This window comes from Trichosurus vulpecula, chromosome 3, assembly GCF_011100635.1.
Source record: "Trichosurus vulpecula isolate mTriVul1 chromosome 3, mTriVul1.pri, whole genome shotgun sequence".
Lineage (NCBI taxonomy): Eukaryota > Metazoa > Chordata > Mammalia > Diprotodontia > Phalangeridae > Trichosurus > Trichosurus vulpecula.
Window position 1 is genome coordinate 224814201 of NC_050575.1, and position 26936 is coordinate 224841136.

The window sequence follows — 26936 nt, forward strand, 5'->3', positions numbered from 1 at the left end:
GTTTGGGGTTTTAGTCCATACCCATGATTTTATCAGTGTAGGAACTCTCTCCACACATACATATCTAATCTGTAATTTATAGCCTTACCTGCCTGGAAACACTGAAAGGTTAAGTAATTTACCATGATCATATAGCAAATATGTCAAAAGTAGGATTTAGTGATTCTGTCGTAAAAGCACTGAGTCCAAATCCTACCTCTGATACTTACTACTTGTATGACCTTGGATAAGTCATTTGGACCAGATGGCTATTGAGGTCTCTTCCAGCTCTTAACCTGTGATTCTAAGTCTTCTTGACACCAGGGCATGCCCTTTCTCTGTTGTGCCGTTCTGCCTCTTAGTTTTGACTACTATTTAAATGAAATTTTTCAAGTTATAGAAGAGTAAAATTATATTTGATAAATCTTAGGCATTTATTTTATATCTCCAAATGCAAAGATGTCTTTTGTAAGGAGAAACCCTAAGTGTTGCTTTCATATAAAGAGTTATGGATGGAATGAAGAGATTGGGAGTTTAAAAAGATTGGAGAGGGCAGAAGATCATTAGTTCAAAAATCTTTTCCAGTGAGTCTTTGGTTGCTAATAAAAAGGGTGAGCTTATCATCATATATCTTTGCAGTCCATGTTATAAGTGCATAATCACAATGCCAGGCCTAGGACGTTTTTGTTACTGGCCACAGGTTCCTCACCCCTGGTGTAGTAGTTTGCATGGCATAGTGGAAAGAATGCTTGGATTTGGAACAAAGGATCTGGATTCAAATTCTGTCTCTGCTGCTTCCTACTTTTGTGACCCTGGGCACAATTGGCTTACCCTCTCTGAGCCTCAGTGCATCTGTAAAATGAAGGTATTGGACCAGTTGTCCACTAAGGTTCCTTCTAAATCTATGATCTGTGATTTCTGTAGCACTCTAAGGTTTACAAAGGTTTTCTCCACAATCCTGAGATAGATTCAACAAATATTATTGCCTCTCTTATTTTTAAAAAGTGTTTTTTCACTTCTCTTTTTTAACATCACTGTTTCCTCTCCTACCCTAACCTTCTCTTGTAAGAAATAAATTTAGTTGAGCAAAACAAAAAAATGCACCGGTTGTATCTGAAAATATTTGCCTCATTCTGCACTTAAAATCCACCACCTTTCTATTGAGAGATGGGAGACATGTTTGACCATAAGTCCTCTAAAGACAGCATTGATCAGAATGCTTAAATCTTTCATTGTTGTTTTCCTCTACAATATTGTTATCTTTTTGTAAATTGTTCATTTGGTCCTGCTCACTTCATCAGTTCATACAAATCCTTCCCAAATTTTTCTAAGTTTTTCACATCCATTTCTTGCTGCAGAGTAAGAATGTAATTCCATTACATTCCTATAGCATAGTTTTTTCAACCATTAGGTAAGTGATGGGCACTTTCCTCCTAGTTGGTACTAGAATTGCACTAGAAATATTTTTGTGTACATGGACCCTTATATGTTTCTAACCTTGGTTTCCCCATTTTACAGAATCGGAAATTAAGGCTTAGGGGAGTGAACTTGGTCACAATTACATGTAACTAGCAAATGCTGGTGCAAGGATCCGATTCCAGGCCCCCTGACCATTTGGTCCATGCCATATATATTCAAATTAATTTATAGAAATTGTAGTTATATGTAAAGACAATTAATTTCACTGCCTCCTAGAAACAAGTCGTACAAAGGTAACATTCCTCTTTAGGAAAAGGTGATGACCTCGGAAGGAGAAGAGATCCTTTCTAAGGGGTGTCTGGAACTGGAAGCAGACTGCGAGAACAGCTGGAGTGGAGCCCCGCCTCCTGGAGAACAGACCCCGCCCTCCGTCCCGCCTTCCCCAGAGGCTCTGTAGTGGGGGCGGTAACATGGAATGGTGACGTATTCCAGAAGCTCTTTGTGGTTGGCTGAGGCAACGGGCCCCCGCCCTCCTCGGAAGTAGCCGGGGAGCAAGGCGGCCCAGCAGGGCTGGCTTGCCGCGAAGGTAAACATGGCGGCCACGGACGCAGCGGCCCCGTCCGCGGGTTTGACCCCAGCCCCGCTGCTGGCTACGACTTCAGACTCGGCCGCGACTCGAGCCAGTAGAGGAGATGCCGCTACCTACGCGACCTCGGGCCGGTGGGGATTCGACACGGGGTTGCGAGGAAGCCGGGCTAGGACGGCGGGGGGAAAGCGGCAGCCCTCAACCGCGACGCCGAGCCCGACTCCTGCGGGCGAACTGATCCGGCCGTCGGTGTCGGAGCTGTCCCGTGCCGTGCGCACCAACATTCTGTGCACAGTGCGCGGCTGCGGCAAGATCCTGCCCAATGGGCCCGCGCTCAATATGCACCTGGTGAAGAGCCATCGCCTGCAGGTGAGGCCCCATCCGCCCCCGCCCCCGGCCGGCCTGTCCCCACCAAAGGCACACGCACTCACGCCCCTGCCTGGTGATGGGCGAGGGTCGGTGCGCCGAGTAGCCAGCGCCGGCCTGGCATGCCCCCCCACACCCGGTAAACCTTTGCTCTCCTCGGTTAAAAAAAAAAAAAAGCAATTAAGCTCCTACTGTATACAGCGTCCCGAGCTCTATGCTTGCCGGCAGCTCCAGCCCTGGTCCGGCCCCCAGTACCCCTCCCTTCGCCCCTCCGCTCGACCTCAGAGTGCACCCAGTAAAGTCATCAGCCACAGGTGAGGCCTGGACCACCAAACAGCGACGGGTACGGTGCTCACCAACACTAAATAACTGCACCACAGAGGGGTAAACAGAGTGCCCTCCGAGGGCAGGGGCAAGGTTGTTACCCCGGGGGGGTACCCAAGAGCTCTGTGGAGGAGGCGGCATTGCATTGGGGTGCGCCCATCCCGCTGACTCTCCCTTCCGCTACTGGGCTCTCCACCTTTACCTGGACCTGGAGTATTGGCAGGGAGTGTGGTCTGCAGATAAGTCCGCTGGACGAAATCTATTGTTGGATTGCTATAGTTGGCTGGCAGCAGTGAGAGTCAGGTTTACACAAAGCAAGTGTAACCTAGGCTTCCTCTCCTTGTTGGGAGGGGAAAGACTGGTTGTCAAGACAGCAGCGAAGCACCTGCTGTTTGAGGACCACGGTCCGGGATAGGCGCTTCAGTCAGGATTTATTAAGTGCCTTTTCTGAACAAGGCAGCGTGCTTAGCTGGGCATACGAAGGCAAGAGACAGTTCCTGCTCTCAAGGAGCTCGCTTTAATGAGGGAGACAACATGAAAACTAGGTACAGACAAGATACGCGCAAGATAAATTGGAGGTAATCAGTAGAGGGAAGGCACTGACATTAAGAGGAATCAAAAAAGCTTCTTATAGAAGGGAATTTTAGCCGGGTCTTTAGGGAGGCAGAGAAGAGGAGGGAAGAGTCTTCCAGGCAGGGAGATGGAGCAGCTTGTGCTAGGAACGGCTGGGATGCTATTGTCACTGTATTGCAGAGTACTTGTGGATGGGGGTGGGGGAAAGGTGGAGGGCTAGGTGGTTTCAGAATCCTAATGAGATAATGTGGGGGAACTCCCTTACCAGGCTCAGAAAATTATGATTGTTAGTCCAAAGAGGAGAAATTAGAGTGTTTTTAGACTTAAATTTAAGGTGAGAAAGAAACTAGAGTTCTCAGGGAGGATTTAAAATCTGTAGTAGTCTAGTCCTGTTTTCTTTAACTGACTTCCATTATCTCAAGTGGCTTTGTTTCAGAGAGCTAAGGATTCTGGTCATCTGATTCAATGGATTGTTCCAGCCCATCTTTGTGCTCCAGTTTTCAAAGGAATGCAACAAATATTCATGTTGGAGGCAATGTGAATGAGTGAAAATGCATATATTAAGCACTGACTTCTCTAAGATTGGCACAGTGCTGGGGATATAAAAACAAGCAAAGTAGACTGCCTGGCTTCCAGGAGCTTACATTCTAAACAAAGGGGGACTAGAGAGGTAAAAATGGGGGAGTGAAAGGGATGGGGCTGTGGGCACATAGCATAGCTTAGGGAACCCTGTGGCAGGAGGGCCCAGTTCCATTGGGAGTAAGAAGGCCACATGACTTGGAGATGAAGGGGAAGTATTAGGCCCTGGATCCTGCTAGATACTAGTTGGCATATCACTCCCAAGATGTACCTTTTTAATAACTTATGTTTAGCCTCTGTCTGTGGAATTATAGTAATAATCGTAATTTTATGGCATGTTAAGGTTTACAAAACTTTCTTCATAACACCCCTGGAAGGTAGACAGTACAAGTGTTAAACTCCATTATTTATTTTTAACACAAGTGAAGTGACTTGCCTAAGATCACAAAGGTAGTAAATGACTTACATTTACTCCATTACTCTTGACTTAAGGTTTTCTGAGTTTGGAGTGCAGTGTTCTTCGAATTATGCTGTTGTTGTAGAGATAGATGTACCTCGCTAAAGATTTGAGCTAAACAGTTGGTATATAAGAACTATTTTTCAGAGCTAGTTCAAGAACACAGGTATATTTACCCACTTTTCAAAAATTTCGTTTCAAAAAAATGAACATGAAAGAAAGGAAACTGCAAGAGGGCAGGCATTAGCAATCTAGTCAATTTAATGAATTTGAGAGGGAAAAGGATACTTTTGGAGAAAATATAATTTTTGAGTGTGTCATCTCAGCTGGGATCTCATGATAATCTATCCTGGAGTTTGGAAGGCTGCTTTTAAACTGGGTATCTTTTAGCTCCATTTCAAATTTGGCTTTTCAGGCCCATTTTGTCTGCAGGAAAGCCCATACAATTTATCCAACCCCCTTTTCTGAGTTAGATGAGCTTCTTTCAGTGGAAAGCAGGAACCACCTACTCTCAGTCTGCTTCCTAGGTGGGTGTAGGTAAAGGAAGTTCCTTTTGATCAGTCAAGAATTATTTATCTACCTAATATGTGCCTACCATTCTGTTTATGGTAGGCCTGAACTGGGGAAGTTTTCTTAATATTTGGCATAAATTTCTTTTTACATTTTTGGGGTCCTGGTTATAAATTATTTTATATTTACATATTACTCATTCAGTGAGTCATTGCCTAGCCAGTTTGTGCTTATTTTATGCTATTCCTTCCTGATAAATATTCCTCCCCCCTTAAAAAATGAATCATTAATACCTTCCTTCCCGTGCCCCCCCCCCACGTCTGTAGGAGTTGGGTCTATGTTGCTAGCTTGTGTTCAGTGTTTTTGGTCTGTATTTTGTTTTTTTAATTCTTGTCCATATTTCATGCCCTAAAAGGAAAACTGGAAATCAATTCAGGCTCAGCTTTATCTGCAGAGGGCTTTGTGGAGATTGAAAGCTAAGTGATTCAGGGAAGAGTAGGCAAAAGTGCCCATTGCTTGACTGCTAAGTGTTCTTTATTATGTTTGGGGAGAAGGGGAGGAGAGTGGTGCTTTGAGAACCTGTAAGCTTCCTTTATATTTTAAAATGTGGCTTATAAGTGCTTAGATTAGATTGAATCCAGAATTTTTAGAAATAGTTTGCCAGAAAAAGAAAGGAGGCTCCCAAGTTATTTGGGGAAGCTATAGATGGAGCTAAGACTTGATTTGTTTTAAATTTATAGTAAAAATTTAAAGAATGAACTATTCCTTTTAGGAGTTTCCAGAAAGGAATGATGAAACATGATTTCCCTGTGGCCATATGGCCCCTTTTGCATTCAGTCTTCTCGTCCACTTTTCATTTTTGGCATTCTTCCTTTTCCTCTTGTACTAATGGACTATTAAAACTGCAAAAGACCTTAGAGATCCTAAGTTTTGAGTTGCAAGGGCCCTCAGAAATCATCTAGTCCAACACCTCATTTAATAAATGAAGAAACTGAATCCTTGAGATGCGATTTGCCCGAGAACATAAGGTAGAGCTAGGATTCAAATCCAGGTCCTCTGACTTCAAATCCAACACTTTTCCCACTGTACCAAATAATCTAGTTCAATATCCTCATTTTAGAGAAAACCCAGAAGGCAAAAATGACTTCTCCAAAGGCACACTAGCCAGGACTCAAGCCCGAGTCTTCTCTCTCTAAATTCGGAACTCTTTCCGCTTACTACACAAATTGTGAGCATTTCTCCAAAATATTTCTTTCTTTTCTGGAATCGTAATTCCCAAATGCTAATTTTATGCCACACATAGCCCATTCATTGAAAATACCTCAGAAACATGATCTCTTTCTGTGTATAGTTTGTGTGCACAACAGATACAGCACAGAAAATCTCACAAGTAAACTGACTCTCATTCATGCATAGGATCTGTGAGGTACTTGCATATTCTCCATACACTAAGTCATATTTTCCTAACCTCTTTAGTGCCGAGCACATCTTCTCCAACAGCTCTCTCCCACCCAAAGCTTGGACTGACTTGTCCATGAGGCAGCCATAGTTAAAAAAGAGAGAGAGAAAAGATGCCTGAGATCTTTGTTGTTCTTTAGTCATGTCCAACTTTTCTTGATCCCATTTAGGGTTTTCTTGGCAAAGATACTGGAGTAGTATTTCTTTTTTTGGCGGGGGGGTGGTGGGGAGGAGTGGTATTTCCCTCTCTAGGTCATTTTACAGATGAGGAAACTGAAGCAGAGTTAAATGACTTGTCCAGGAACATGACCAAATCTGCATCTAATAAGTGTCTGAGGCCAAATTTAAACTCTGGTCTTCCTGACTCCAGGCCCAGCACTCTGCACCACCTATCCATGAAGAACAGTTTTTACTTAGAGAAGGAGCCAAGCAGTGCTGTACAACTAGCCTTTGAAGGTTAAGGCAGGAAATAATAATGGGGAAGCCGACTTGATCTGAGTTAGCTTTAATGGCCCTGTGGCTAAGCAGGTATGTTTTGGTCTGGGTCGAGCTGAACATTTGGAAAGGTGACTGTGGATCTGTTTGTTCATAGTCTCATCATCCTTCATTCTCCTCACATTAACATACTCATTATTCCATACTTGTATTTACATTAGCAGTATATACACACATATATGTTAAGACTGAAAGGGTAAGTATGATAAAAGAATAATGAAAAATACTTTAAAAGTACATGGATTAGTAAGACTGTGTAGGTGAGATACTATTGTAATGAAAAATTAAGTGAGTGTATAGTAATTGAAGCCCTCAGGTGCTAGTGTATAGTTTAAAATAAAACTCTTGTATCAAATGGGTTGTATTGGTCAGCTAGATTTTCCTTCCAGGGTGATTCAGTGATACAAGGTTTTCTCAAAGGCATAGTTTATCTTGGATGAGCCTGTTTGGAAGATTTTGACCAAATTAACTATACTAGCTGGAAGATTTTGGAAGACAGACTAGCAACAGCAGTAGTGTTATCTCATAACATGTGATGAAACTACTGGGCCTATATTTAAGTAGGAAAAACATGGGTTTGGATGCCGCTTCCAACTTATTAGCCAAGGTTAATCACTTAACTCTCAGAGCTTTAGTTTCTTCTGTAAGGAGGTAAAATAATACCTGTAGTATATAATAGTTATTTTAGAGATCAAATTAGATAATGTATGGAAGGTACTCTGTAAGCTTTAAATTGCTATAAAATGTCAAATATTATATGAGTTCTTATGCAAGGCAATGTGCTGGGTGCAAGGGGTACCAAGAAATAGAAGAGAGGTCCTGTCCTCAGAAAAGTTAATATTTATTTAGGGAGACTGGGTATGTGCATAAAACTGAACATATAGCTAAGTGCCTTGAGAGGAGGGAAGGATCTAGGAGTGGTAGAATGCAGACCAGAGAATACTAAAAGGAGTTGAAAGGGGTGGAATTAAAACATATGCAGTTCTATTGACTTTTGACACCATAATTTAAATATAAAATTGCATCTTTTACAGGATGGAATAATAAATCCAACAGTAAGAAAGGACTTAAAAACGACACCAAAATTCTATTGTTGCCCTATTAAAGGATGCCCTAGAGGTCCTGACAGGCCATTTTCACAGTTTTCTCTTGTAAAACAGGTATTTTAATTTTTTTAACTACTTTTCTGGGAGGAAGAATTATAAATGTTAATATAAATATAATGTGTTTCTATTATTAAAAACTCACAATAAACTAAGACATTCTATAAGAGAAAGTGTGTTAGAATGCAACAGGCAGCATCCCATTGGAGAAAGTGCAGGTATTAGAAAAGGATGTTTTGGGGAATGTTTTCAGGTTTAGGGATCGAAGTAGAGAAAATACTCATTTAACATAGGATGGGAGGAGGATCCAGAATAGATTTTGAGAGATGAGAGTGATCCAGTGTCTCAGAGAGTATGTAATGTGGGCAGGGTATGTCCCAGGTCATAAGGGACCATCTCAGAAGAGACGTCTCTCATAGAGGATGGGGACATGCCCCATTTAAAAAGTGCCCAAAGCAGGCATCTCGGGGGTGAAGGGTGGGGGTACCAAGGAATAGGAATGGGCCTACAGAGGGAAGGGAGTGATCAGAGAGGATGGAGGATCATATTTAGAATCTTAACAGGATAGATTTGGTGCTAGAAGCAGCAGTAGGTATCAGTAACTTTTCCTTCTCTCCTTTTCCTGCCCTCCACCCTCTATCCTCCACAAATACACAGGATGTCTCAAAAATCTTAGCGTAGTTTTAAGCTATTAAAGCTTTACACTGCACTAAGACTTTTGAGACGATCTGTATAAATAAAGTGATAGGGTAGAGAAAGGCATGTGGTGAATTGTCATTTACGTACCTTCCTAAATCCTGCCCCTTTTTGACTACCATTGTTTTTCCCCATCTAAAGTCATGCCTGATGTTATTAAGTTTATGGTTTCTTTTAAAATCTTGAACAGTTATTTTAAATTTTTGTTCTCATGTTTTAGCACTTTATGAAAATGCATGCTGAAAAGAAGCATAAATGTGATAAATGTAGCAACTCCTATGGTACTGAATGGGACTTAAAACGACATGCAGAGGATTGTGGCAAGACTTTCCAGTGCACCTGTGGCTGCCCGTATGCCAGCAGAACAGCATTGCAGTCACACGTTTATCGAACTGGCCATGAGATCCCTGCAGAGCACAGGTATGAGGAAATGAAGTGTGACAGAACTGTGGAGCAGATGGGTGGGATCATTCCTGGGGAGATGATTGAAGAAGAGACAGTTTGCAGCTAGGCAGAGAGAAGCTTCTCAAGGAAGGCCTTTGAAATGTGCCATAGCAGTTTCAGCTCTAATTTCTTTCTGCCACCTCCCTTCAGGGTCCTTTGTGGCTTATAGATTGGAAGATGTTATACTAGACCATTTTGCTTCCAGAAGTTGTAGGAGTTTTAGATGTTATTTTAGTATGTTGCTGTGGTTTTTACTTAGTTGGAAAGATAAAATTTATATATTATAACAGTACAGAATTTAGAGATGAAAAGTATTCCATTACATGGTGGTTTTAAAATTAATCTATGAGTCTCACTGAGAGGCAGCCTGGCTAAATGGATAGAGTACTGGACATCGAATGAAGGAGACCTGAGTTCAAATTTTGCCCCTTGTACTGGCCATTCTGTCGTGGGTACATTTTTCAGCCTTCTAAGCCTCAGGCAGTTCTCTAAAATTTATCTACTGAGTTATAGACAGGTTGGTGAGAGGAGTCTCCACACTCACCAAATCACAGAAGGCTTTCATTATGTTTATGTCCAAAGGAGCCTGCTCTTTCTCTGTGTGTTACACTTTCTCTTTCTTCTGCTCACCTCAGCAAGACCAGCCCTTTAGCAGATCTCTCAGAAGGGATTCATTCAGTCATTCAGTCAACAACCATTTGTCCAGGGCCTGCTATATGGCCAGGCTCTGGGAATACAAAGATAAGATAGACAGTCCTAGCTCACAAAGAGCTTGGATATCCTGGAGAGGGAGGAGAGGGGATACAGCATGTTCACCACTAAGTAAATACAGGATCTGTAGACAGAAAAATTCACACTGATTGGGGAGAGGCACTCACAGAGTAAGGAAAGAGCTCTGGAAATTGCTGACAATTAAGCTGAGTCTTAAAAGGAGCCTGCAGCTTCTACGAGACAGATGAGAAAGGCCAGCACAGGAGAGCCTGGGCAAAGGCAAGGAGGTGGGACATGAAATGTCAGGAATGGAAATCAGTAGGGCATATTTGCCTAGAGGGTGGAATGAATGAGGGGGAGTAATACATAATCCATTTAGGGAGAGGTTGGAGCCAAATCAATGGCTTTTAAAGCTAAATGGAGGGATTTGTACTTTATTCTAAGGGCAGTGACATGATTAGACCAGTATTTTAGGACTATCAATTTTGGTAGCCACCTGAAGGATAAATTGGAGGTAGGAAAGACTTTATGTAGGGAGACCAATTAAGAGGCTACTGAAATAGTTAAAATAAGAGATAAGAGGGCTGAACTAGAGTGGATGTGCTTTGAGTAGATGATAGATAAAAGAAATTTTTGAGGAATAGCACTTGACAATACTTGGCATTGGATTGGATATAAGGACAAATAAGAATGAGCAGCTGAAAATTACTCCTAGGTCGTTGAAAATCTGTATGACTAGAAAGATGCTGATTTCTCTTCCTGCCCCTCCCCCCTTCCATGTAGAAAGAGGGAATTTAGGAGGACGACTGGGTTTATGTAGAGTTTGAGATGCATGTGTAAATGGCCAGGTGGAAATGCCAAGCAGGCCCCTGGAAATGTGGAAGTAGAGTTCAGGAAAGAGATGAATGTGTAGATAAAGAAGTCATCTTCATAGAGATGGTCACTGAACCTGTGGGAACTGATGAGATCCCTAGGAGTGTAGAAAGAGAAGAGGGCCAGGACAGAGCCCTGGGATAGGCCCACACAAATAGAGCAGGCCATGGATGATGCATCTGCAGAGAAAACCAAAAGGATTTGTCAGAAGAGGGACAGTTAGAAGAGAACAAATAGTTTCATGAAAACACAATGAAGACAGCTGAGGATGGTCGGAAGTTTATAGCTGTAAAGAAATCATGGGTGTCTTTGAAAAAGATAAGTTTCAGTGGAGTGGAAGGGGCAGAAGACAGATTGCAAGGGGTTAAGAAGTGAGTGGGAGGTAAGGAAGTGGAGACAGGGTATATAGATAGCCTTTCCTAGGCAAAAGTAGCTGTCCTCTATTCTGAAAGATTGACTGAACAATAATAACAAATGTTGTTGAGGATCAATCAGTTGCATGGATTTTAGAATAATTTTTTTAAAATTCTATTAATGTTTTTAGGGACCCACCTGGTAAGAAAAGGAAAATGGAAAACTCTCTGCATAACCAGCAGTTGTCTGATAAGGCCCTTGAATCACTGATCAACAAACCAGCTACTAGAACAGACACCCAAGACTTGGAAACTTCAGAGATAAAGTTGGTGGCTTCTTTTGAAGATTCTTGTAGCTCTAATGCCAGAAAGCAAACCCTTACACCTCCAAGATATACTCAGAAATTGCTTTTGCCAAAGCCCAAAGTGGCTTTGGTTAAGCTTCCTGTTATGCAGTTTTCACATTTGCCTATCTTTGTGCCTGCAGCAGACTCTTCAGTCCAGCCTATGGTGGTTGGTGTTGATAATCAAGGGTCTGTCACAAGCACTGTTCATCTGCTTCCTTTGTCAACAGGAACCTTGATACTAGGATTGGATTCAGAGGGTTTCTCACTTAAGGAAAGTTTACCGCTTTCAAAAACAGTCAATCCTGTTGCTGTTGAGCCTATTAGTACAGGTGTACAAGTGAATTTGGGCAAAAACCCAACTAATGCTTTACAAGAATTAGGAAATGTGTGTCAAAAGAATAAAATTTCTTCCATCAATGTACAGACAGATGTATCTTATGCATCACAAACTCTCATGTCTCCTTCACCTTGGGTCCCTCCTGATTCCTCTGTATCTTCTTGTTCTCAGACAGATTTAACATTTGATTCTCAAGTTTCTCTGCCCATCAGTGTTCAGACTCAAACATTTTTACCCAGTTCTAAGGTAACCTCATCTATAGCAGCGCAGACAGATGCCTTTACTCATGCTTGTCTGCAGCCATGTGGAATCTCTAGAGAAACTCAGACCAGTGGAATCCAGAGTTCAACAGATGCCACAATGTCGATGAACCAAGCTGTCATGTGTAATGATATTTTTGAGAATGTCCATGCATACAATGTTTCTACCCCAAACATTGCAAACAATAGTTTAGTCACTGCCCCTGTATCTCACAGTTTGTTATCCCAGGATGGCTGTAAGACTTTGAATGAGGATGTTGTAAAATCTACACCTGTTATGAATTTCAGCACACAAAATAATATACTCCCATCACAAAACATGACTGATAACCAAACCCAGACAATAGATTTGTTAAGTGATCTGGAAAACATACTGTCCAGTAGTCTGCCAGGCCAAACTTTGGACAGCCGTAGTCTCCTGTCTGACAGTAATACCGGAGCTGACACTCAGCTGTCATCTGGGTCAACCCAGAACACAGGAATTGATTTTGACATTGAAGAGTTTTTTTCAGCTTCAAATATCCAAACTCAAACAGAAGAGAGTGACCTTAGCAACATAAACACTGAACCAGTCTTGGAATCTCTGGATATAGAAACCCAAACAGACTTCTTACTGGCAGACAACACCACTCAGTCTTACAGTTGTAAAGGGAATTCCAACTTCTTAGGCCTGGAAATGTTTGATACTCAAACACAGACAGATTTAAACTTCTTCTTAGATACTAGTCCTCATCTGCCTCTGGCAAATATTCTGAAGCACTCTAGCTTTTCCGTGAGTACTGATTCATCTGACACAGAAACTCAAACTGAAGGACTCTCTGTTGATAAAAATATACCTGGCTTGGAAAAAGTCCAGTTGAATAGTACAGAAACCCAGACTATGAATAGTGGTTTTGAAACCCTCGGGAATTTGTTCTTTACTAGCAATGAAACTCAGACTGCAATGGATGACTTTCTTTTGGCTGATTTGGCCTGGAATACGATGGAGTCTCAGTTCAGTTCTGTAGAAACACAGACATGTGCTGAACTGTGTTCCGTGTCAAACTTCTAAGACATGAGTCCAAGTGTGGCGGAAATCACTTGGAAACTTCCCTTTGCGGGGAGAAAATAAAAGAATAGAGGACAACAGTGGTCTTATCTGTGTTGAATGTAACTGATTATGCAGTCCCTTAGCAGTTTTCTCAAGATATTTTGCCTCTTGTATTTGTAAACATGAACTTGTGTTTTGTAAAGTGTCAATGTCTATAAATTATTTTTTAGTTGCTCCCTGATACTACTTCATTGATAGTAATAGCTATCACAGTTCTTGTATTTTCCTTTGTACATTTAAAGTTATTTCACTGAAATCAAGTCTACCTGCTTCTGGACTATAACCTATTTTGTGTTGTGTTTTTGAAACATTTTGGTCTTTGAGTATAGAAAGTGCTTTACTAGGGAGAAAAAGAAACTAAATTTTGGGGGATTTTTGCACCTAAAACTTGAAAAATGTTGACTAAAAATTCCTGTTGGTCCTTGAAGCTAGTATTTGGGGTGGACTAATGCTTTCTAATCTCTAGCCTAGCAAGCTATGTCAGATATATGTAGCTAGATTTATGGAAATGACAGCCACATTTTTTTTTATTTTTTGGTTTGGGAATTTCACCATCTGTTTTCTAACTTAGGGAATTAAAAAAAACACAGCAGCCCTGTTTCAGTCTTTATCTATTAAAATAATTACTGTACAAAAGATATAGTGACTAACTACTCTGTGAGCTACTACATAGATATCTAGTACTTTTAAAATGTGCTTTTTCCACAAGGGATTTTCCTGTAACAGTGCTCTTTAAAGGAAAATGATAGATAGAAAGTGATGTTCTGTTGAAAGTAATTGTCCCCTAACAAAATTAGGAGTGAAACTATGAAAATCATTTATTGATCCAGATTGGAATTTTTCATAAATAATCTCACATTGATTTTCTAAGTGTCAGAGACTGAGTGGTGCTCAAGAGCTACTTCCCAAAGCAAACAAAATGGATCTAATGGATTTGTTTCCTCTTGATGTTAAGGAATCCTGCCCTACTTTAAAAAAAAAAAAAACAAACCCAAACCTTATCTCTTTCTCCTCCTTGGCTAAATGAGGGCAAGAGTACAATCTGTGTTTCTTTTTAAAGTGCCCCAATTTTTATATCTTCAGCAATGGCCAACATCTCTCGATGAAATGCTCTGGTAAGGGAATAATATTTGTGCCTTGGGGCTGGACATTCTAGAGTAGATTTATCCTAAATACCATGTTTATTCTGGGTTTTTTTTTTTGGGTGGGGGGATGTTAAAACTTTAAGGCAAGAATACCAAATAGTACAGGTCCTAATATAAGTGTGAGAAGAAAGGCAAATGGCTTCAATAAGGAGGGCATCATATGACTAATATAGAAGAGAGAGGATTCAAGAATATTGCTGGTGTTTTTCTTTGGTTTCATAAAATGTTAGCCAAGTTTGAGAAGATTGAGATTCTTTAGTTTGACAGACACATTTTCTAAGTTTACAAAACCATCTTATGGTCCTACTATTAGACATGCTTATGCAGATGGCAGGCAATGGTTTAAAGAAACATACCAAATCTCAGAAGGGAACTACTTACTGACAGAAGTAAACTAAAGTTATGTTATGCTGCTATTTCACATGTCTAATACAGAGGCCATAACATAATGATTTTAGGAGGTTTTAGTGATGATCAATAATTTCCCATTTGAAGCAGTTGAATTCAATGTGATAGATGACAGGAAAGAACTGTGATTTGATCAGAATGAATATAGATCTGGATTTCAAAACTTAAACATATAAAGCCTTAACTTAGCAATTCCATGTGTTCTTAGGATTGTCATTGCCTTAATGTTTAAACTCTCTTGGCAAAGGAGCAGTGCATGTTTGTTTATGCCTTGTGTAAATACTGTGTGTTGTGATCCTTGGCTTGAAGAAGCACTTTGTTTCTGTGATAATGGATATTTTTTTCTTAATTCAGTCAGTAGATATTTATAGGAAAGTAAAGCATGTACAAATAAAAATAACAAATGAGGCTTGTTTTAAAAGCATTTCTCCAGTTACCTGAAGTACTCAAAAATGAAATAAAGCTCACTATAAAACCTAAAATTCAGTGATTAAAGAGAAGTCGAAATCATTTAAACTATATTGTTAAGAATTCGTGAAGGTCTTTACTCAAACTTAGCTTGTCTTCATTCTAAACTTTTTACAAAAAGCTCATTTCCCATTAAGAGCCATACTGCTTTCAACTTTTGTTTGACTATGAAAATAAACATGCCAAGAATTTTACTAGCAGAAAGAAATGCTAAATGGTATCTGTACAGGTGATAAAAATTTCACTTTAGATCTAGATGACAAATCAATAAATTTTATTAAGCAAAAAGTTTTAAATTTTATGAACTATCTGTTGGAAAACAGCCAACTGATTCAAAGAATTACTTTGGTTGATAAAAATTCTCAAACATGAACCTTTAAAAAAAGATACACCACTTTTATGGAAATAATTATGGTTCTGGCATAAGACCTAAGATTTGGAGGTTAGAATATGTTTGGCTACTACCTTTACCCTTTCAGTAAAAGGTTGTGTGGTTCTAGGATAAGCATTCATTCTATATGGGCCTGTTTTCCTGCATAAGATAAAGGAAGCTCATCCTAAAAAGGAATGTAACTTAACGACATACTTTTAGAACTTTGTGACTGGTGTGGTGGCACATACCTGTAATCCCTGCTCCTTGGGAAGGCTGAGGCTGATAGATTGTTTTAATTCTGAGATTCTGAGCTGCAATGGGCTAAGCCAATTGGGTTTTCACACAAAGCTCAACGCAAATGTGGCTAGCCCCCTGGGAATGAGAGGCCACCAGCTGCCTAAAGAGGAACAAACCAGCCCAGGTCAGAAAAACAGCAGACTAAAGCTTCTATGCTTATCAGAGTTGGATCAGACCTGTGAGTGGCCACTGTACTTATAGCCTGTGTTAAGTCTTTTGAAAAAAAAAAGAATCATCTAGTGCTTTTTCATCTTATAACAGTTTTTGTTTTTGTTGTAAATTCTGATCTAAAAGGTGTGAGATGGATTAAGTTAATGTAGTTCAGTAGTTTAATTATATTTTGACCCACATCAGTAAATCCTACTTCAGAGCATCTATTAAAAAGTACTTCAATTTTTGCCAGCATATTAGTAATATCTGGTACAAATACTTAGCAACCCCATTACTGGGCACATACCTCAAGGAGCTCAATGACAGGTTGACAGAAAGGCCCTGTTTGTAACAAACTAAAATACTCATAGCAGCATTTTTTTTTTGCAATAGCAAAGAACTAGAAACAAATTAAGCGCTCATCAGTTGAGGAAATCATGGAAGGAAATGACAAATGTGAAGAACTCAGAAACGTAAAAACAGATGGAGTCAAGAAGTGTGAGAGAAGTACGATCAAGAAAGTGTGCACACAAACTACAACGATGTAAACAAAAATAAGAAGCAGCTGAACACAGATGAAATGCAGAGATTTCCCCATAGAATGGTGAAGGGGTGATGGACATTAACTGTTATAAACAATGTTTATAACAAATGGCTTTGTTGATTGACTTTGTTTATTTGTTATAAGGGAGCATTCAGTGGCAGAGAAGATCAAGAAATGATGGATGTTAAAATATAGCTTCAAAAATAATTTAAATGTTATAAATATTTGGTTCAAATGAAAAATGATGAATTTAAAACTTCTGGAAGAATGATGGGGTTGGGGGGAGCATTAAATAATAGGAATTTGTTTAGATCCTTCTGGAAGACTTTGGCCAACATAAAGATCTCTTAAGCAGAAGGAAGATCATTGCCAGGCAATGATGTCCCTTGAAAGGATTAACTAAGTTAATAATGAACTAGAACTCATAATGATACAATACAGTTTTATTGTTTTTTATTTTGTGTAGCAAAAGAGACTCCCTTGTAGCAGACTAAAGCAATCAGATGTGACTTATAAAATACTAGCAGTCCAAGATCCATCAACATGACCAAATTGTGAAATCTTAAGTTGTAAGCACATTTTCAATCATTTGAATGGGGCAGATACATAAGGTCATGAACTGAAAATAAACAAACATCCATGTCAGCCATATTGAAATTCTCGGGAAAAGGCCATTATTTATTCCCTTCAATGGAGACATTAAAGTCATGCATAAAAAGTTGGGTGTTGCCTTTCAATCTAGTCTAATTGTAATATAATCAAAGCATGCACTTAAGAGTTTTGTTCACCAGTGCTTATGAGACTGACATTCTGAAAGAATCATTAGAATCCTATTGCTAAAGCCTGCCTCATCATGAACCTCTCTTTGTTGTTGCGTTCTAAAGCAAATTGAAGATGTGTAACATAGCTACAAGTATATCTAAAGCAAATGGCATCAGATTTCTGGTTTCATCTGTGAAGCATTTCCATACTCCTGTCGATGGTACAAAGTCTTTTTGGAATAAAAATATCTCCATAGTTATCTTTTTTATTCTCAGTGGTGCACACTGCTGAGAGGCTTCCCATTGTCTGCCAACAGTGACTTTGGTCAAATACCTCAGACTGCTGGTGAAGGAGACAACACTCCTGCCTAGTCACCAATCTTGACATCTTCATCTTAGCACTTTTTCTTTTTCTCTTTTTTCTTTCTTTCTCTCTCTCTCTTTTTTTCTGTCAGCTGCCAGCTAACTGGAATGCTACTAACTTTTTCACATTCTGGGTGGCGGAGTGAGATTTGTGATTTCAATTCTCAAATCTGTAGACTAGAAATAAATCTGAAATTTATCCTCCTTCAAGTTGCATCTTCCTTTCCTGCTGATTCTAGTAAAACTGCTGTGACCTCAGAAAATATGGAACCCATACTGAAAGAACAAAAATTAGTAGGTCAATGAATCTAAATCAACTTGCCTCATCTAATTTAACTTCTAAATCATCTTTTTACTCAAAAAAAAATTCCCCCATTAAAAAGTCTGCCTACTGAGAGAAATTGAGAAATTCACACTTACAGACCTCATTAAACAACTTACAGAAACATTGCAGAAGGTATAGCTGGAAATATTCAGACTACAAATTCCTGTCCATGGAAATCCTTGAGTATATTTAGGAATTAATTTAAGAATTATAAGCTATTGTTTTAAAATTCCTTGGATTTGTAATATATTCTTTTTCTCACTATGGAAATCACAATTCTGAAATAAGTCCCTTTCCCTCCATGAGCCTCAAATTCTTCATCTGTAAAATAGTATTTATTTGCAGAATGAAGGAATTTTCTAGTCTATTCTAGTTTTAACTCTTATGATTAACAAAAAACCAAGAAATCATGGGCACAATCACCAGCCTTTGCAGGGTGGTTATGAATGATAAGAATACCTTCGACATGAGGTGTTTTGATCTCAATAAATAGCAAATAATGCTACATTACCAATATCTGTTAGTAACAACAGATGTCACAAGATCTTTCCTCAATGTGGTTTGTATTGTGGGGCTCCTTCCATTTCTCAGGAAATAAAAAGGAAAAGAAACTAAGCTTTGCTGAAGCAGTAGCTAATTCTTCATCCATGATGGAGATTGAAAGATATGAAAATTAGATGAAAATCAGTCTTACCACTACAAAAGTGAAATGCTGGGTTTAATTTTCATCTAACTATACAAGTGGAAATAAATGAGATCCGTAACATTACTGATTATTTTATCCTGTCCCACACAATAAAAATAACATTAGGTTATTTGTACTAGAAGAAAGTGCTTGTTTCCCATGTAATTACAGGCCTTCCAGGTTGAGAGAAGAGATGAGGGATAATAAGACAGTGTTGAATATATTTTCAAGTTGCATGCCTAGTAATTACAGCTAGAAGTATCCCAATATTTTTAATAAACAGAAAAAGGCCTATTTTCACTTCTATCTTCAAGAAACTTCAATGATTCCCTAATTGCACCTAGCATAAAATACAAATTAATATATACCAACTTGACATTTAAACATATTAACCATCTGGCGCCAGCCTTATTCTCCAGGCTAACTTTACATTATCCCCTTTCACCTTTTCTGACTAAATTGCCCTACTTGCTGATGATCACTCAGTTTGGCATTTTATCTACTGCCTCTCTGCTTTTGCATAGGATTTCTACCACACCTGGGATGCGCTTTTTCCTCACCTCTGCCTCTTAAACTCCCTAGGTTCCTTTGAGTATTAAGCTCACATACACTACCACCTATCATATATAAGCCAAAGTGACTGAAACCAGAATGTGTGGACATAATTTAAGGCTTGCAGGTCTCATAAGAAAAACATAATAAATTAAAAGTCCTGATTATCTTACTGTGGGAAATAACAAAAGAAAATGGCCAGAAGCCTTGAAAACAGTAAAATGCTAATTGAATCCAAAGATTGTTAGCAGAGGAATATTCCCAAATTTGAAACTCCAAGGCATGTGGTGGTTATATTTCAGAATTTCAAAGCCAATTAACAAATATTGCAACCAACCAGGACAAAGACCTTCAACTATGAAGAATTGTCCAGAATTACCCAACATGCATGAGAAACAGAAGAGACTGGAATAGAATATTCTAAAAAGCAAAGGAGCTTGAGATGTAACATAGCAGAGCCTGATTGTCAATTTTTAAAAATTAACCTTAAACAACAAAAGAATTAGAAGTATTCCTGCAAAAGAAACCATAGGTGAGTCAACTTGCCAACACTGCAAACAAAAAATCAGAAAGGCGAATAATACAACTATCAAGAAAAGATTAAGCAATGAAATAAATTCTTTCATGTTTCTAGGCTATTATTAGTTTTAAAAAATAAATTGGATTAAGGGATAAAAAATAGAAAGGAATCCTTAAAGAGAATCCTAAGCTTTAAGGAGAACTTGAGTCAGGAGAAAGAAAGAGGAAAAACTAAATTAGTATGCTACAGACTAAATCCTCTGTTCCCCTACAAGTAAGTGAATCAGTATCTTTTGTGTCAGGAGATAATATGATGGAAAGTTACTCATATGGAGAGAATATAGCATAAATATAATATAGTATCAATTCCCACTAAGTTTGCATATGAACAAAGAGTAAGCATTTTGATAAATTTGGAGGGCAATAGGAGAGTAAGAGCATTGGAGAAAGGAGGAGGAAGAGGGAGTGGAAATTAAAAGGTACCATTAAAGCATCTTCTTATGGGGCGGGCGGGGGGAGAGAGACAGGGGACTCATAATGGGTTTCATTGCAGGAAATGGGCACCATATGAGTCAGTCCACTTTTTCCAAGCAAGAGTTGAACCTCACAGGACTAGGAAATAGGGTGTATGGGACTCTGGTAATATCTAGCACCAAGGTTGGCAGGAATAATACAAATTTAGAGGAAAGATTATGCTGTCTTTAGGAAAGTAAAGGCGTTGTAAAGGGAAAGAATATGATTGGGCCTCATGACAGAATACATAATGTTTCTCATGCCTATTTTTTACATGCTGCCCCCCTCCTCCCTCAAATGGGAAAGTGAAGAGAGGGCACAATCTACAGACATATTAACGAAAGAGTTGGATAGATGGGAGAGCTTAACGTTTTTTTATCCTAGATGTCCCTTTAATGAGGGACACAGAATAAAGAAGGAACATATACATGTAGCACATGAATTGGACAGAAAAATTCAGAATAACCCAAATGGAAATGAAAATAAAGATAAAATTAACTAATTAACACTTCTTGGAAATGGATGCTACAAAAGATGATCACTTAAGAGGTTGGATGGTGGTGGGTGTGTCAGGTTGTATGGGATAGGGTGGGAAGATTTTTTTTTAATTTAAATTTATTTATTTAACATATTTGGTTTTCAGCATTGATTTTAACAACAGTTTGAATTACAAATTTTCTCCCCATTTCTCCTCTCCCCCCCCCCACTCCAAGATGGCATATATTGTGGTTGCCCTGTTCCCCAGTCAGCCCTCCCCTCTATCACCCCCCTCCCCTCTCATCCCCTCTTCCCTTCCTTTCTTGTAGGGCAAGATAAATTTCTACGCCCCATTGCCTGTGTATCTTATTTTTTAGTTGCCTGCAAAAACTTTTATTTTTGTTTTTGAACATCTGTTTTTAAAACTTTGAGTTCCAAATTCTCTCCCCTCTTCCCTTCCCACCCACCCTCCCTAAGAAGTCGAGCACTTCAACCTAGGCCACAAATGTATCATTATGAGGGTGGGAAGATTTTGAATAGTACACCTATCTAGTTGAAGAAAGGGAAGGGTCAAAAATAATATAATGGGGGGAAAAGAAAACAGGAAATTAACAATTTAATTAAATTCAATAATTATATATACAGTGAGACATGATTTGGTTTTGCTGATTTTTTTTCTCTTTTCAAAAAAAAAAACCCTGTAAGAAATGGCATGCAGGGTAGGGAAGGGAGAATAAGCTATTCAGAAATGAGGGTGCTATAAAAACAAAAGGTATTTTTAAAATTAAATTCAAGCACCTTAGGGTAGGATAGATAAATAGGGGTTGTAAATAGACAAGTATCAAATTAGTATAAAAGATGATCATAGGGTCAGTGCTGACTTAAAAGAAGAAAGGGGTAAAAATCAATACAAAAGAAACAAATGGAAGAAAATGTATACCTAATAATCATGATCTTAAATGTAAATGTATTAAACCACTAAAATATATGAGAACAGAAGAATACAACAAAACCCAATAATTTGCTGCATGCAAAAAACAGAATTAAAAAATAAAGATTCTTTTTTGTGTCATTGCTGTGTACAAGAAACATATAAAAATAAGGACTCAGAATGAAAATGAGAAACTGGAATAAAATTGAAACAATCAGGTAATTTTTTCTAAAGCATGAGTTACAACCATACCATTAAGGCAAAAATAAAAGTTCACCATGCCAAAAGAGAGAAAAACAGGGGTGTTCTGTTATGATTAAGGGTAGATAATGAAACTATCATTATTTAATGTATATGCACTAAATGATATAACATCCAGATTTATGGAGAATGGAAGAATTTATGACCAAACAAGGGATAGAGAACATTCTGAAATGCAAATTGGCTAATTTTGATTACATTAAATTGAATAACTTTTGCACAAACAAAACCAATGCAACCAAGATTAGAGGGGAAGCAGAAAGCTGGGAAACAATTTTTACAACCAGTATCTCTAATAAAGGCCTAATTTCTAAGCTATATAGAGAACTGAGTCAAATTTATAAGAATATAAGTCATTCCCCAATTGATAAATGGTCAATGGATATGAACAGGCAGTTTTCAGATGAAGGAATCAAAGCTATCTATAGTCATATGAAAAAAAATGCTCTAAATCACTATTGATTAAGAGAAATGCAAATCAAAAAAACTCTGAGGTATCACATCACACCTATTAGATTGGCTAACATGACAAAACAGGAAAATGATAAATATTGGAGAAGATGTGGGAAAATTGGAACACTAAATCATTGTTGGTGGAGTTGTGAACTGATCTGACCGTTCTGAAGAGAGATTTGGAACTATGCCCAAAGGGCTATAAAACTATGCGTACACTTTGACCCAGCAATACTACTTCTAGGTTTGTATCCCAAAGAGATCATAAAAATGGGAAAAGGACCCACATGTACAAAAATATTTATGGCACCTCTTTTTATGGTAGCCAAGAATTGGAAATTGAGGGGATGCCCATCAATTGGGGAATGGCTGAACAAGTTGTAGTATATGAATGTAATGGATACTATTGTTCCATAAGAAATGGAGAGCAGGCAGACTTCAGAAAAACCTGGAAACACTCACATGAACTGATGCTAAGTGAAGTGAGCAGAACCAGGAGAACATCGTACGCAGTAACAGAAACATTGTGTAATGACTGACTTTGATAGACTTAGCTCTTCTCAGCAATGCAAAGATCTAAGACAACTCCAAAAGATTGACAATGGAAAATGCTATCCATATCCAGAGAAAGAACTGTGGAGTCTGAATGCAGATCAAAGCATACTATTTGCTCTCTCTCTCTTTTTTTTGTTTCTTCTTTCCTGTGGTTTCATCCATTGATTCTAATTCTTCTTTACAACATGCCTAATATGAAAATACATTTAATATGAATGTATATATGTATAGCCTATATCAGACTGCACACCATCTTGAGGAGAGGGGAGAGAAGAGAGGGGAAGAAAATTTAGAACTCAAAATCTTATGGAAGTGAATGTTGAAAACTAAAAATAAATAAATAACTTTTAAAAATAAAAAAATGACATGACATCTAAATTCATAAAGTGAAAGTTAATTGAATTGCAAAGACCCAGATAGTAACACAATAGTTGTAGGAAACTAATGTTTCTCAGTTATAAATAGCTCACATAAAGACAAAGGAAAATATGGAATTGAACAGATTATTGAAGAATTGGGTTTAAAGATTTATGGAATCTTCTGGATGAGAACATTAAATATATTTCTCAACAACACATGGGAACAATAAAAATAAACTTGGTGCTAGGAAACATTACAAATAAATACAAAAAGCAAAAATATTAAGCATTCTTTCTAAACCATAACAATAAAATAGCAATTAATACAAGAACACAAGTAAAAGATACAAATCTAAATGAAGATTTAATAATGATATCCTGAATACGTGGTTCAAAAAGCAAATTATGGAAGCAATAGCTATGTAACAGAATCAACAATAAAACAACGCACCAAAACTATGAGGATGCAGCTAAATCAGTGTGATTAGTTAAGTGAACATATAATTTAAAAATTGGAAGTGAACAAATTAACAATCCCCAAATAGCAAAAAGAAGAAATCTTAAAAATCAGAGAAATAGATAAAATGGAAAACAAAAATCTATAGGAATAACCAAAACTAAAAAGCTTTTTGAAAATACTTAACAATATAGATAAACCCTTAGCTATTATGATTTTAAAGAAAAGATAATCAAATTACCAAAATAAAAATTAATAGTTAATTTACAATGAATAAAGAAGAAATAAAAATAATTAGCATAACCCACTCAGCATATTTATATGCTTGCAAAAGTTAGAATTCAAAAGAAATAGTTGATTACCTAAAAAAAAATACATAAAATCCTCAAAATAAATGAATACGAAATAAGGATCTTAATACAATTTCAGTAATAACAAATGAATAAGTTATAAAGAAACTACCAAAGATGAAAAACCTCTGGTTCAGATGGATCTAAAAGTGATACCTATCAAACATTTAAAGAGCAATTAATACCTAGGCTACAAAAAAATATCAATAATTGAGAAAGAAACTACTCTGTTCAACTCCTTTTATGGGAAAAATTTGATCCTAATACCTAAACCAGGGGAAGATAAAAGAAAGAATTATATACCAATATCATTAAGGAATACTTAAACACAATTTTAAAATAAAATGCTAGCAAAAAGATTACAGCAACATTTCTGTATGCATGTATATACACACATATATACATACATTTACATATGTGTGTATACATATAGATAGATAGATAGATAGATACCTTATTCACTATGACCAACTTGAATATATGCCAGAGATGCAAGGATAGCTCAATATTAGGAAAACAACTGACATAATTAATCCTATTAGAAATAAAATACCCCAAACACATGATTATATCAGTGGATTCAGAGAAGTCTTTGACAAAATGTAGTACTCACTTATGCAAAAAACAAAACAAACTAAAACAAAACCAAACCTAAAAGATACTGGAGCGGAAGGGTCATTCCATTTTATCATTCAAAATAATAAAAGATCTAAACCCCAGATATAGCATTATTTCCAATGGAAAAACACTAGATGTCTTCTCAGTAAATACAAGATGCCCTTCTCCCCACCATTATTTACACAGTTATAGGAGTACTAGCAATAAGATAATAAACTAAAGGCATAAACGGATACAAAAAGGAGGTTAAATTGAACTATTTGCAGACAATATGGCAGCTTACTTGGAAATCACTAGAGAATTAACAAAGAAACTAATTAATAGCTTTAGCAAAATAGTGGGATGAAATAAATCCATAAAAATCAACAGCATTTCTATTTCGAATAACAAAATTCAGGAGGAAATGATGGGAAAATCCCATTCAAAATAACAACAAAATGCATAAAATATCTGGGAGTCAATCTACAAAGACATACTCAAAATCCTTGTAAATAAAATTTAACAACTTTTTTACAAAAATTAAGGAAGATAAATAATTGGAGAGATATTTATTAAATTGTGGTTGTGCCATGGCAATATACTAAAAATGATTAAATTAATTTAGAGATTTAGTCATGCACCAATCAAAATTGCGCATAATTAGTACTTAATTAAATGCTTATTAGATTGGATTGCATTGGTTTATTGAGCTAGACAAAATAAAATTCATTTGAAGAAACAAAAGAACCCAGAATTATTTGTGAAAAATGAATAAACTAAACTATTCATAAATCCCATTTGACAGAGATTCTACTTGGAGTATACAACTGAGGGGTGGGGCGGGAAAACAGAACATTCCCATATAATTATCAAAATATTCATTGTAGCACTTTTTGTAGAATTAAAGAACTAAAACAGAAGATACTAATTGAGTGGAGAATGGCTAAACAAATTGTGGCATATATAATGTAATATTACTTAACTGTAAGAAATGACAAATATGGGGAATTCAGAGAAATCATAGGAAGGGTTGTATGAACTGATGCAGGCAGAAACAGAGCCACGAAAATAATTTACACAATGACTACAACCATGTGTATGAGAAAAGAATAAAGTGAAGCTGAATGATAGGGAGCTACAATAATCAATTTTGGTCCTAGAGAAGAGATGAAGAAATGTTTTTGTCAGTTGGACCCAAAATTCTGCATCACATCACCCAAAGATCTCTTTTGACCACAATACTTTTCCCTTCACTTGAAAAAATGAATTAAATATTGGCAGCTAGTTGACAAAGCAGATAGTACTAGTAGGCTTGGAGTCAGAAAGACCTGAGTTCAAATCCAGCCACAAAATCTTACTAGCTATGTGATTGACTGGACAAGTCACATAACCTCCATGAGCCTCAGGTTCTTCATCAGTAAACTGGAGGTAATAAAAGAATTTACCTCATGAGGCTATTGTAAGGACCAAATGAGATAACATATACCAAGTGCTTTTTTTATTTATCGTTCTTGTTGTTATTAACCAAAAGGCCACTGCAAAACAAAACTGCCCTAACTTCTAAATATTGGGGCTTAAGCCTAAATTAGACTAATAAATCAGGTTTGAGAGTTAAAATGCAATAAGCATCTGAGGACTATAAAATCCAAATAAAATAAACTTACTAATTATGCATTAAAAGAACACACTCAAAAGTTAAAACAATATAAAATGCTAATATAAAACAACAGAAAATGTTCTGCAGTCACCAAGTCAGGAGCTAGGGAAAGTGACCAGATGGCAATTACTCCTGGAGATGCTTCCTCCCAAGTTAAACCTCTCAAACTACAAGCCTCCAAGCCACTAAACAGCCAAATAGCCTTATTAGTTCTCTCCTGAGAGAACCAATCAGCACATATCATAAGAACTGCTTATTTGTGTGCAATGTGCCTGATCGGGCTAACGATAGGATAAAAATGAAGGGGGAAGAAACTGACCATTGGCCACATCTGCAACATGCCTCACTGGCAACAGCCAAAGCCTACCCCAATCTCCCTCCTTTTATGGCTCTAGTTTTGAATATGGAAATTTGTATCCAGGAGGGAAATTATCCAAAAGGAATAATGGAAAGGCTGATCCTGGCAAGACGGCAAGAACCCAGCAGAAAATGGAGATGCCAAAAAGACAAGGCACAAGGAACAGCAGGAGCTGAAGGTGCCAAGGGAATTGTGTGAATGTTTGATAACTATACTTCTTGTGACTGTACAACTTGAAATACTATTTTTTACCAAGTTTTATAAAAATGTAGATTTTTGTTTTTATTGTTTTCTTAAAGCCTGTGCTAATGGTAGGCACCAACACAAGTTTTAAGTACCCTTGCCTCCCTCTGTTTACACTGGCTTGTCAGGAGCTGTGGGGAAATGCTAGTATTTACAATTCACTTCAGTGTCCTAA

The 26936-nt window shown here is 37.7% G+C and overlaps 1 protein-coding gene across 1 annotated transcript; it reads left to right on the plus strand.

Moving 5' to 3' along the window:
• Positions 1-1925: 1925 nt before the first annotated feature.
• Positions 1926-17065, plus strand: ATMIN (ATM interactor). The gene is made up of 4 exons (XM_036748797.1): positions 1926-2353; positions 7781-7906; positions 8766-8965; positions 11118-17065. Exons 1-4 carry the CDS (start codon positions 1991-1993, stop codon positions 12919-12921), a joined length of 2493 nt encoding a protein of 830 aa, XP_036604692.1. The 5' UTR covers positions 1926-1990; the 3' UTR covers positions 12922-17065.
• Positions 17066-26936: the final 9871 nt, after the last annotated feature.

Coding starts and splice junctions, on each gene's coding strand:
- ATMIN (XM_036748797.1), top strand. CDS start 1,991: ATGGCGGCCACGGACGCAGCGGCCCCGTCCGCGGGTTTGACCCCAGCC. Junction 7,907..8,765: donor AGTTTTCTCTTGTAAAACAG/GTATTTTAATTT, acceptor CTCATGTTTTAG/CACTTTATGAAAATGCATGC. Junction 8,966..11,117: donor GAGATCCCTGCAGAGCACAG/GTATGAGGAAAT, acceptor TAATGTTTTTAG/GGACCCACCTGGTAAGAAAA.